The sequence below is a fragment of the Salvelinus fontinalis genome, chromosome 2, assembly GCF_029448725.1.
Source record: "Salvelinus fontinalis isolate EN_2023a chromosome 2, ASM2944872v1, whole genome shotgun sequence".
NCBI lineage: Eukaryota > Metazoa > Chordata > Actinopteri > Salmoniformes > Salmonidae > Salvelinus > Salvelinus fontinalis.
Window position 1 is genome coordinate 22,160,034 of NC_074666.1, and position 11,438 is coordinate 22,171,471.

Here is an 11,438-nt window from a genome sequence, read left to right on the forward strand (position 1 = left end):
ATGTGTCTGCTCAAACGGTCAGAAACAGACTCCATGAGGGTGGTATGAGGGTCCGACGTCCACAGGTGGGGTTGTGCTTACAGCCCAACACCGTGCAGGACGTTTGGCATTTGCCAGAGAACACCAAGATTGGCAAATTCGCCACTGGCGCCCTGTGCTCTTCACAGATGAAAGCAGGTTCACACTGAGCACATGTGACAGACGTGACAGAGTCTGGAGACGCCGTGGAGAACGTTCTGCTGCCTGCAACATCCTCCAGCATGACCGGTTTGGCGGTGGGTCAGTCATGGTGTGGGGTGGCATTTCTTTGGGGGGCCGCACAGCCCTCCATGTGCTCGCCAGAGGTAGCCTGACTGCCATTAGGTACCGAGATGAGATCCTCAGACCCCTTGTGAGACCATATGCTGGTGCGGTTGGCCCTGGGTTCCTCCTAATGCAAGACAATGCTAGACCTCATGTGGCTGTAGTGTGTCAGCAGTTCCTGCAAGAGGAAGGCATTGATTCTATGGACTGGCCCGCCCGTTCCCCAGACCTGAATCCAATTGAGCACATCTGGGACATCATGTCTCGCTCCATCTACCAACACCACGTTGCACCACAGACTGTCCAGGAGTTGGCGGATGCTTTAGTCCAGGTCTGGGAGGCGATCCCTCAGGAGACCATCCGCCACCTCATCAGGAGCATGCCCAGGCGTTATAGGGAGGTCATACAGGCACGTGGAGGCCACACACACTACTGAGCCTCATTTTGACTTGTTTTAAGGACATTACATCAAAGTTGGATCAGCCTGTAGTATGGTTTTCCACTTTAATTTTGAGTGTGACTCCAAATCCAGACCTCCATGGGTTGATAAATTTGATTTCCATTGATAATTTTTGTGTGATTTTGTTGTCAGCACATTCAACTATGTAAAGAAAAAAGTATTTAATAAGAATATTTCATTCATTCAGATCTAGGATGTGTTATTTTAGTGTTCCCTTTATTTTTTTGAGCAGTGTATATATATATTTTATTTAACTAGGCAAGTCAGTTAAGAACAAATTCTTATTTACAATGACGGCCTACACCGGCCAAACCCGGACGACGCTGGGCCAATTGTGCGCCGCCCTATGGGACTCCCAATCACAGCCGTTTGTGATGCAGCCTGGATTCGAACCAGGGTGTCTGTAGTGACGCCTCTAGCACTGAGATGCAGTGCCTTAGACCGCTGCGCCACTCGAGAGCCACAAGGGAGACGACCTTGAGGCATATGGGAGACGACAATCATTCACAGTGACAAACCAAATGTTTTGTTCAACAGATACCTGGCAGGTGCATTGTCATCACCTCTCTTCCCAATATCAATGTGTCTCATTTTCAACATCCTGGTTATTACCAGACTGCCCGTGTGGCCAGGCCTGTATCACACAGTCGTTTTCACACCGGAGACGAATACCTTTACACAACTACCATAACAAGACCCACACTCCGACGCCAGAAACACACAAACCTCAACAATGAAACACTCCCAGCCTCAGTCTGTGGTAGGTCACAAAAACACAGGCCTGCCAACCTCCCTCCAGCCTCCCTCCACATCCCTGTAGGCTATGGTGTTGGTGTGTGTGTGTCTGTGGTGCTGCTGCCAATCCTGGGTGGAAGTGAGATCACTGTGTGTTTCATTCTTTACCACTCACTCAGGCTTCCATCAATGATCCTCTCTGTATTGAATAGGACTGCATGTTATATCCTAAATTAGAGGTCAACCGATTAATCGGAATGGCCGATTAATTAGGGCCGATTTCAAGTTTTCAAAACAACCTTTATTTAACTAGGCAAGCCAGTTAAGAACACATTCCTATTTTCAATGACGGCCTAGGAACGGTGGGTTAACTGCCTTGTTCAGGGGCAGAACGACAGATTTTTACCTTGTCAGCTCGGGGATTCAATCTTGCAACCTTTCGGTTACTAGTCCAATGCTCTAACCACCTGCTTTACATTGCACTCCACAAGGAGCCTGCCTGATACGCGAATGCAGTAAGAAGCCAAGGTAAGTTGCTAGCTAGCATTAAACTTATCTTATAAAAAATAATCAATCATAATCACTAGTTAACTACACATGGTTGATGATATTACTAGTTTATCTAGCGTGTCCTGTGTTGCATATAATCGATGCGGTGCCCATTCGCGAAAAAGGACTGTCGTTGCTCCAACATGTACCTAACCATAAACATCAATGCCTTTCTCAAAATCAATACACAAGTATATATTTTTAAACCTGCATATTTAGTTAATATTGCCTGCTAACATGAATTTCTTTTAACTAGGGAACATGTGTCACTTCTCTTGCAACAGAGTCAGGGTATATGCAGCAGTTTGGGCCGCCTGGCTCGTTGCGAACTGTGTGAAGACTATTTCTTCCTAACAAAGACAGCCAACTTCGCCAAATGGGGGATGATTTAAAAAAAGCGCATTTGCGAAAAAAGCACAATCGTTGCACGACTGTACCTAACCATAAACATCAATGCCTTTCTTAAAATCAATACACAGAAGTATATATTTTTAAACCTGCATATTTAGCTAAAAGAAATCCAGGTTAGCAGGCAATATTAACCAGGTGAAATTGTGTCACTTCTCTTGCGTTCATTGCACGCAGAGTTCTGGGTATATGCAACAGTTTGGGCCGCCTGGCTCGTTGCGAACTAATTTGTCAGAATTGTATGTAATTATGACATAACAATGAAGTTTGTGCAATGTAACAGGAGTATTTAGACTTATGGATGCCACCCGTTAGATAAAATACAGAACGGTTCTGTATTTCACTGACAGAATAAACGTTTTGTTTTCGAGATGATAGTTTCTGGATTTGACCATATTAATGACCTAAGGTTCGTATTTCTGTGTGTTATTATGTTATAATTAAGTCTATGATTTGATAGAGCAGTCTGACTGAGCGGTGGTAGGCAGCAGCAGGCTTGTAAGCATTCATTCAAACAGCACTTTCCTGTGTTCTGTCAGCAGCTCTTCGCAATGATTCAAGCATTGCGCTGTTTATGACTTCAAGCCTATCAACTCCCGAGGTTAGGCTGGTGTAACCGATGTGAAATGGCTAGCTAGTTAGCGGGGTGCGCGCTAATAGCGTTTCAAACGTCACTCACTCTGAGACTCACTCTGAGACATGAGTAATGCTGCTTCAAGGGTGGCTGTTGTCGATGTGTTCCTGGTTCGAGCGAGGAGAGGGACGGAAGCTATACTGTTACACTGGCAATACTAAAATGCCTATAAGACATCCAATAGTCAAAGGTATATGAAATACAAATCGTATAGAGAGAAATAGTCCTATAATTCCTATAATAACTACAACCTAAAACTTCTTACCTGGAAATATTGAAGACTCATGTTAAAAGGAACCACCAGCTTTCATATGTTCTCATGTTCTGAGCAAGGAACTTAAACGTTAGCTTTCTTACATGGCACATATTGCACTTTTACTTTCTTCTCCAACACTTTGTTTTTGCATTATTTAAACCAAATTGAACATGTTTCATTATTTATTTGAGGCTAAATTGATTATATTGATGTATTATATTAAGTAAAAATAAGTGTTTATTCAGTATTGTTGTAATTGTCATTATTACAATTTAAAAAATATATTTTTTTAAATCGGCTGATTAATCGGTAATGTTTTTTGGTCCTCCAATAAATCTGTATCGGCGTTGAAAAATCATAATCGGTCGACCTCTATCCTAAATGGCACCCTATATAGTGCACTACTTTTGACCAGACACCTATGGGACTTGGTCAAAAGTAGTGCACTACATAGGGAATAAGGTCCCATTTGACACAACCTCAGTCTCCAAGGTGAAGACTAGTATAAAATATAAGGCTGTGCACGGATGGTTGCTCCCGGGGTTCTGGCCTGGCCTAACTTCAGGAGCTGGAGGCCAGTGATGTTTTTGGTAGTCTACTGCAATGGCCGTGGGGCTGTTGATTTGAGACCCCATCAACTGGTGTATAGTGGCATGGGGTCAAGAGGAATATTTGATTGGACTGAAACCCCATTTAAAGACAGTCATGCCACGCCACAATGCTTTGTTCTGTTCACCAGTCTATCATAGAATTCCACTAGACCAGAGAGAGACACATATTTACACACATGCACCCAGTGTGATAAAACAGTACAGTAGGCCAATCTCTTGTACTGAGCCCAGGTCCACTCTGTGTTGATGTGTGAGTATACTACAGTATATCTTCCTACTGAATATAAAATGCAATCTCCCCCCAGGCGCTGAGAAGACTGTACATACTGTGCGTCTTCCACAGCTTGGTTAATGGGGATCCTAATAAAAAATAAAAAATAATAATAATAATGAGCAGTATCAATCCAGGACTCTGCCAGAGGCTGTATTTCAACATCACACAGAGTTCATTATTAAGAGACACTTTCAATGAGATAGCTAGCAAGGGGTGTAAGGTCATACTGGGACTATATTAATAGACAGTAAACAAGACTTCACAGGTACACCAAAAACACTCATACCCCTCTAGTCATAATTGGTAACATTTCTTGTATCATCAAGAGGACGCATTATAAAGGATAATTTTCTATGATTACTCTCATATTATTGAAAATCAGAGTTTATCAAGTCTTACGGTATTGTGAAAGTAGACTTTTGCAAATGTATCCAAATATTAAGCTAAGATCTTAGGCTATTTGAGAAAAAAGTTTAATACGTTTATCATAGTTGTACGTTTGAGGTGTATTTTCTATGGCATTAGCCTACAGTAAATCACTTGATCTAAAGTGGCATTTGGAGATTTATTGTGTGGCGATAATTGCTAATTGCTAAATGCTGATAAACATCAACGCCAGCTACTGAAATCTCGGAACCAGAGCAGAGGAAGCAGGCGAATCAGAGTCGGTTGTTGATAGTTCAGGGGGTGCTAATTTAATCCATCACCGCCGTCAAAACCTGTGTATCATGACTGAATTACATGACTCGCAAACAACACAATACCACCACTTTTACAATCTGACAGAAGTAAGGATACAAGCTAGCGACCAGAATTGATGCAAGCTAAAACTTCGCGCTTGCTATGAAAACACCTGGTTTTCTAAACAAACTTACCTTTTCCTTGCGTAGAATAGGATTCCGTTATGATGGTTTGGTCACAATTATTTTGAGAATTTCGTCTAGGCTTCTTCGTTTTTCTACGTTTGTGTTGTGTCGGATTTCTAACTTCTCCAAGTGAACGGGCTCTACATAACATTAGCTCCGTTTTCGCCGCCCGGTATAGGGCTCCCACCTCCGACGTCTTCGAGAAGTACAGTCCCCCGCTGCTCCAAGTGTCCCTTTCGTTTCACTTTATCTACGGATGGAAATCTTTATTGCATAATATGCAACCACTTGACATTTTCCCCTATAACTTTTTTCAGTCATTGTTTATTCAAAAGGTACATTCTAGTCTGCACTTTTGTAGTGTCATAATGTCATCATTAATTTGAGGCAAGACAGGAGACTTGAGAGAAACGTTATCTCCCGTTTCCTTGGAGATCGCCTAGGTGAGCGTGTGAGGGGACTCGGTGCCTGTCTGTATGGCCTCACCTGACACTGAACAATATTGTTATATTGCTGCATCATGTCTGTGTAGCAAAGAAAGGTTGGTTTATTGAACACCAATCCTAATATAAATTGGCATAAAAGCTGTACAAACGTTTTGAGCTTCATCATCACGCTGTTGACTACATATGGGGTATTAATGGAATCAACCAGTCATATTTAGAGCTTTTGATCTGGGATCTCTATAGTGACACTATGACAAACAATGATAAACCATAAACATAAAAACACAAACAAAAACACACACATTACTGAATCCTTATTACTTTCAAAGACTTTATATGAAATTGTAGTTTTATTTTTACAAATAGAAGACCAATACACCTGAATTAATGTACGAATGGTAATGGAATGAATTACACCAATAAACACCACATAGACAAGCATTCATCAGTGGCAGCAAAAGCAAAATGGTGTCTAAGTTTAGGTTAAAAATGTATGAAAATTTAATCCATAAAAATACTTAGAAAAATCAATACAATAAACTGAGAAAACCCCTACTGCTAATAAAATAACAGCTGTCTGTCCTGATCGTCTGACTTTGTCAGTAAACCACTCTATGTGCAACTGACCCTAGAAAGCCCAAAATACAGTACATTCCTACATCCCCAATAAATATACTACCAGGATAAATACAGATCTGTCTACAGATTCAACCAGACCGGCAGACAGAGAGACAGACAGAGACAGATGAGGGGAGAGAGAGAGGGGGGAGGGGGTGATAATTAAAGTGATAATTGATTTGAATATGCCCACTGATTAATATTAATTTGATAAGGTCCTCATTATATACTAAAATAAGACTTTAATTAGACTAACTACATACATGCTAAAGGATCATATGTAGTGGATTTTCATTTATGAAATAAATTCATGTTGATGGCTTCAAGAAATGTCATGATGAGCCAGATATGGCCCCAGGCCGCTACTTGAGTATCACTACCTTATGTGTTCACCTAACTACGGTATATTCTTGTACTGTATGTAAAGAACATTTCAATCAGATATTTCATGAAAAATCATACCTCCCTTCAAGTCAACATACTTTCTCCCATCATGCACTTTGTCTGACTTCAACAAATCTCCAAATAACTAATGAATCTAAATCGGTAGAAAAGACACTAGGTACTTTTTCATACCTTCATTTTAGCAAAATATTTTCCCCTTTTATATGGCACAAGCGGTGAATGGTAAACTATACACACACACACCCACACCGCACACACGCACGCACGCACACACACACACACAGTTCCATTAACACACACACACACACATACACACACACACACACAGTTCCATTAACACACACACACACACACACACACACACACACACACACACACACACACACACACACACACACACACACACACACACACACACACACACACACACACACACACACACACACACACAGAGATACATCAGAGAAGATGAAATAAAGCTTAAATCCCCATAACCAAACATCTCTTAATAAAAGTCATAATCAGATAAATCAATCTTTTAAAACTACCAAAAAATATCAACAACTCTGTTCTTCACTCCTGAGGGTGGGTCAGATCTTGACTGTATTGGCATGTTTCTTGCACAGAGCCTTGTCCTTTTTAGAGAAGAAGGCTTGGCCCTCCAAACTGGTGTTGCAGACCTAGAAATAGACAGACAGAGTACAGTAGTGTCAGTGCTACAACCCTTCTATTTTATCTACTCCTCTCTCTCTCACCATGCCCCCCTCTCTCGCCATGCCCCCCTCTCGCCATGCCCCCCCCTCTCTCTCACCATGCCCCCCTCTCTCTCACCATGCCCCCCTATCTCTCCATGCCTCCCTCTCTCTCTATCCATGCCTCCCTCTCTCTCTCCATGCCTCCCTCTTTCTCTCTCCATGCCTCCCTCTCTCTCACCATGCCTCCCTCTCTCTCTCTCCATGCCTCCCTCTTTCTCTCTCCATGCCTCCCTCTTTCTCTCTCCATGCCTCCCTCTCTCTCACCATGCCTCCCTCTCTCTCTATCCATGCCTCCCTCTTTCTCTCTCCATGCCTCCCTCTTTCTCTCTCCATGCCTCCCTCTCTCTCACCATGCCTCCCTCTCTCTCTCTCCATGCCTCCCTCTTTCTCTCGCCATGCCCCCCCCTCTCTCACCATGCCCCCCTCTCTCTCACCATGCCCCCCTCTCTCTCCATGCCTCCCTCTCTCTCTATCCATGCCTCCCTCTCTCTCTCCATGCCTCCCTCTTTCTCTCTCCATGCCTCCCTCTCTCTCACCATGCCTCCCTCTCTCTCTCTCCATGCCTCCCTCTTTCTCTCTCCATGCCTCCCTCTCTCTCTCCATGCCTCCCTCTCTCTCTCCATGCCTCCCTCTCTCTCTCCATGCCCCCCCCCCTCTCTCTCTCTCTCTCCATGCCTCCCTCTCTCTCTCTCTCCATTTCTCCCTCTATTGCTCCATGGGAGACTGACTTACTGCACACACGAAGCAGGTATCATGCCAGGTGAATCCCAACGCCTCCAGAAACTTGTCTCCTGCCTCGATAGGAAAGTCGCAACCATGGCAACTGGTACCAAAGAGTTGATAGTAGTCTGAATGGGAGAGGGTCAGTGTAATGTTACTTTCATGACGCAAATCATTTCACAGTGTCGTTCATTCTCTAAGACCTTGCTTGCTGTGACCTCTCACCTCTTTCACAGTATGGCAGCCCGTCCTCCAGGTGGAAGGTGTTGTTTCTGATTGGCTGCTGGCAGGACGCACACAGGAAGCAGTACACATGCCATGTCTGCTTCAGGGCATTGATGACTTCCTGTAAAAAAAAATACAAGGGATTATAGGGAATGATATTACTGTCATAATGCCATAACTTGATTTCAATATGTGTCTGTGCATTAGAAGAGGAAGCTAAGATAGTTGAGCAAGGTGGACAAGCCAAGATACTATACTGTCTCCTAAAGTATGTCACTCACCCCCAGGACCTTCTGCTGGCAGCTGGTGCAGGTAGGGGCGAAGAACTTCTCATAGCAGTGAGCACAGTATACTGTTCCCCTCTCCTCCACAAAGCCAGACTCCACCAGAGACGCGTGGCAGTGGGAACAGTTAAACTCCTCAGGGTGCCAGGACATGCCCATGGCCACCAGGAAAGGACCTCTGTGGAAGATAGGAAGTGGTCAGAGGTCAGGGTAACAAGACAAAAAGAGAGGTTGACTTTTTTTGTAAAATTAACTTTAAACACCACTTTATCAATTTCAGATGTATTTGAAAGGGACTAAACTAATCAGACGTAAACCCTTAGGATTAGGCTGTGTCCAAAATTCTAATATACTGCACTACTTTTTTTTATTTTTTTTTTATCCCATTTTATCCCCAATTTTCGTGGTATCCAATCGCTAGTAATTACTATCTTGTCTCATCGCTACAACTCCCGTACGGGCTCGGGAGAGACGAAGGTCGAAAGCCATGCGTCCTCCGAAGCACAACCCAACAAAGCCGCACTGCTTCTTAACACAGCGCGCCTCCAACCCGGAAGCCAGCCGCACCAATGTGTCGGAGGAAACACCGTGCACCTGGCCCCCTCGGTTAGCGCGCACTGCGCCCGGCCCGCCACAGGAGTCGCTGGAGCACGATGAGACAAGGATATCCCTACCGGCCAAACCCTCCCTAACCCGGACGACGCTATGCCAATTGTGCGTCGCCCCACGGACCTCCCGGTCGCGGCCGGCTGCGACAGAGCCTGGGCGCGAACCCAGAGACTCTGGTGGCGCAGCTAGCACTGCGATGCAGTGCCCTAGACCACTGCGCCAGTATAGTGCACTACTTTTGACCATAAGTCAACACGTGGCTTCCCATACTGACTGTTGGTACTGACCTGATGACCTTGTCACAGTGGCCACACATGGGGGTGCGTGTTCCCGCTGCGATGTGTTCGGCCCGCTGTACCAGGGAGTTCTGGTCCTTGGGGTGCGCCTGGGGGGCGGGGCGGTCAGAAACCTTGGGTACTGTGGGTACTGGTGCAGTGTTGCTGACCCGCCCAAAAGAGGGCGCAGCGCCACCCGTAGAGAAACCTAAAGCAACAGAAAATACACCATGGGCCAGTTGTTTCAATCACACCATACAGAGATAAACAAAAAATCACATCCATTTGAGCTATATAAAAACATTCACAAACTGCTGTATCATGTAATCAAAACACTAACAACGTACTGCAGACAGGCAGAGCAGTACAGTAGCTATATTTACATGGCTGTGTGCATTGCTAGCTAAACCTAAAGACATCTTAGCTTAGGAGTGGGTGGGCAGGTGTGATCAGGTAGGAATGAGTATGCTGCTTGCTGCTTGCTGCCAGAATGTATTAGATCTAGCTGTGACCTCCCTGTCTTTAGCATGGGCCAGCTGTGTCGGGCAGATCCACTCCACACCACCCAAACAATGGATCAATCTTCCCCACCGGGGTGAAGAAACAACATTACCATAGCCAGAGGAGACACCTGACAAAACACCCCCAGCCCCTCAGAACGCGGAGTGGAGAAGAAGAGACAATTCTCCCCTTCTCGCCATTCTTCCCTCTCTCCTCTCTCTCTGGCTGCATAGAGACATCCAGGCTGAGATCAAAGATGTCTGCCCTCGGTGGCGTGAGGGGTGGAGGGCTACAGAGACTCTGGGGTGGGGTGAGGGGTGGAGGGGTACAGAGACTCTGGGGTGGGGTGAGGGGTGGAGGGGTACAGAGACTCTGGGGTGGGGTGAGGGGTGGAGGGGTACAGAGACTCTGGGGTGGGGTGAGGGGTGGAGGGCTACAGAGACTCTGGGGTGGGGTGAGGGGTGGAGGGCTACAGAGACTCTGGGGTGGGGTGAGGGGTGGAGGGGTACAGAGACTCTGGGGTGGGGTGAGGGGTGGAGGGCTACAGAGACTCTGGGGTGGGGTGAGGGGTGGAGGGGTACAGAGAGTCTGGGGTGGGGTGAGGGGTGGAGGGGTACAGAGACTCTGGGGTGGGGTGAGGGGTGGAGGGGTACAGAGACTCTGGGGTGGGGTGAGGGGTGGAGGGGTACAGAGACTCTGGGGTGGGGTGAGGGGTGGAGGGGTACAGAGACTCTGGGGTGGGGTGAGGGGTGGAGGGGTACAGAGACTCTGGGGTGGGGTGAGGGGTGGAGGGCTACAGAGACTCTGGGGTGGGGTGAGGGGTGGAGGGGTACAGAGACTCTGGGGTGGGGTGAGGGGTGGAGGGGTACAGAGACTCTGGGGTGGGGTGAGGGGTGGAGGGCTACAGAGACTCTGGGGTGGGGTGAGGGGTGGAGGGGTACAGAGACTCTGGGGTGGCGTGAGGGGTGGAGGGGTACAGAGACTCTGGGGTGGCGTGAGGGGTGGAGGGGTACAGAGACTCTGGGGTGGCGTGAGGGGTGGAGGGGTACAGAGACTCTGGGGTGGGGTGAGGGGTGGAGGGGTACAGAGACTCTGGGGTGGGGTGAGGGGTGGAGGGGTACAGAGACTCTGGGGTGGGGTGAGGGGTGGAGGGGTACAGAGACTCTGGGGTGGGGTGAGGGGTGGAGGGGTACAGAGACTCTGGGGTGGGGTGAGGGGTGGAGGGCTACAGAGACTCTGGGGTGGGGTGAGGGGTGGAGGGGTACAGAGACTCTGGGGTGGGGTGAGGGGTGGAGGGGTACAGAGACTCTGGGGTGGGGTGAGGGGTGGAGGGCTACAGAGACTCTGGGGTGGGGTGAGGGGTGGAGGGGTACAGAGACTCTGGGGTGGCGTGAGGGGTGGAGGGGTACAGAGACTCTGGGGTGGCGTGAGGGGTGGAGGGGTACAGAGACTCTGGGGTGGCGTGAGGGGTGGAGAGGTACAGAGACTCTGGGGTGGGGTGAGG

The 11,438-nt window shown here is 47.0% G+C and overlaps 2 protein-coding genes across 6 annotated transcripts in view; both read right to left on the reverse strand.

Moving 5' to 3' along the window:
* Window positions 1-5,287, reverse strand: part of LOC129814250 (bone morphogenetic protein receptor type-1B-like) — a 185,667-nt gene extending 180,380 nt beyond the window's left edge. For both annotated transcript variants that reach the window (XM_055867255.1, XM_055867246.1), the window contains exon 1: window positions 5,106-5,287. The gene's annotated coding sequence lies outside the window, so the exon portion shown is untranslated. The remainder of the gene's footprint in view (window positions 1-5,105) is intronic.
* Window positions 5,288-5,853: 566 nt separating this feature from the next.
* The window catches only part of LOC129814228 (PDZ and LIM domain protein 5-like), a 102,459-nt gene continuing 96,874 nt past the window's right edge, over window positions 5,854-11,438 (reverse strand). For all 4 annotated transcript variants that reach the window (XM_055867227.1, XM_055867210.1, XM_055867219.1 and 1 more), the window contains 5 exons: window positions 9,446-9,641; window positions 8,547-8,727; window positions 8,266-8,386; window positions 8,053-8,168; window positions 5,854-7,245 (listed from right to left, as the gene is read on the reverse strand). In XM_055867227.1, the coding sequence (XP_055723202.1) occupies window positions 7,156-7,245; window positions 8,053-8,168; window positions 8,266-8,386; window positions 8,547-8,727; window positions 9,446-9,641 (704 nt within the window). In that variant the 3' untranslated portion in view covers window positions 5,854-7,155. The remainder of the gene's footprint in view (window positions 7,246-8,052; window positions 8,169-8,265; window positions 8,387-8,546; window positions 8,728-9,445; window positions 9,642-11,438) is intronic.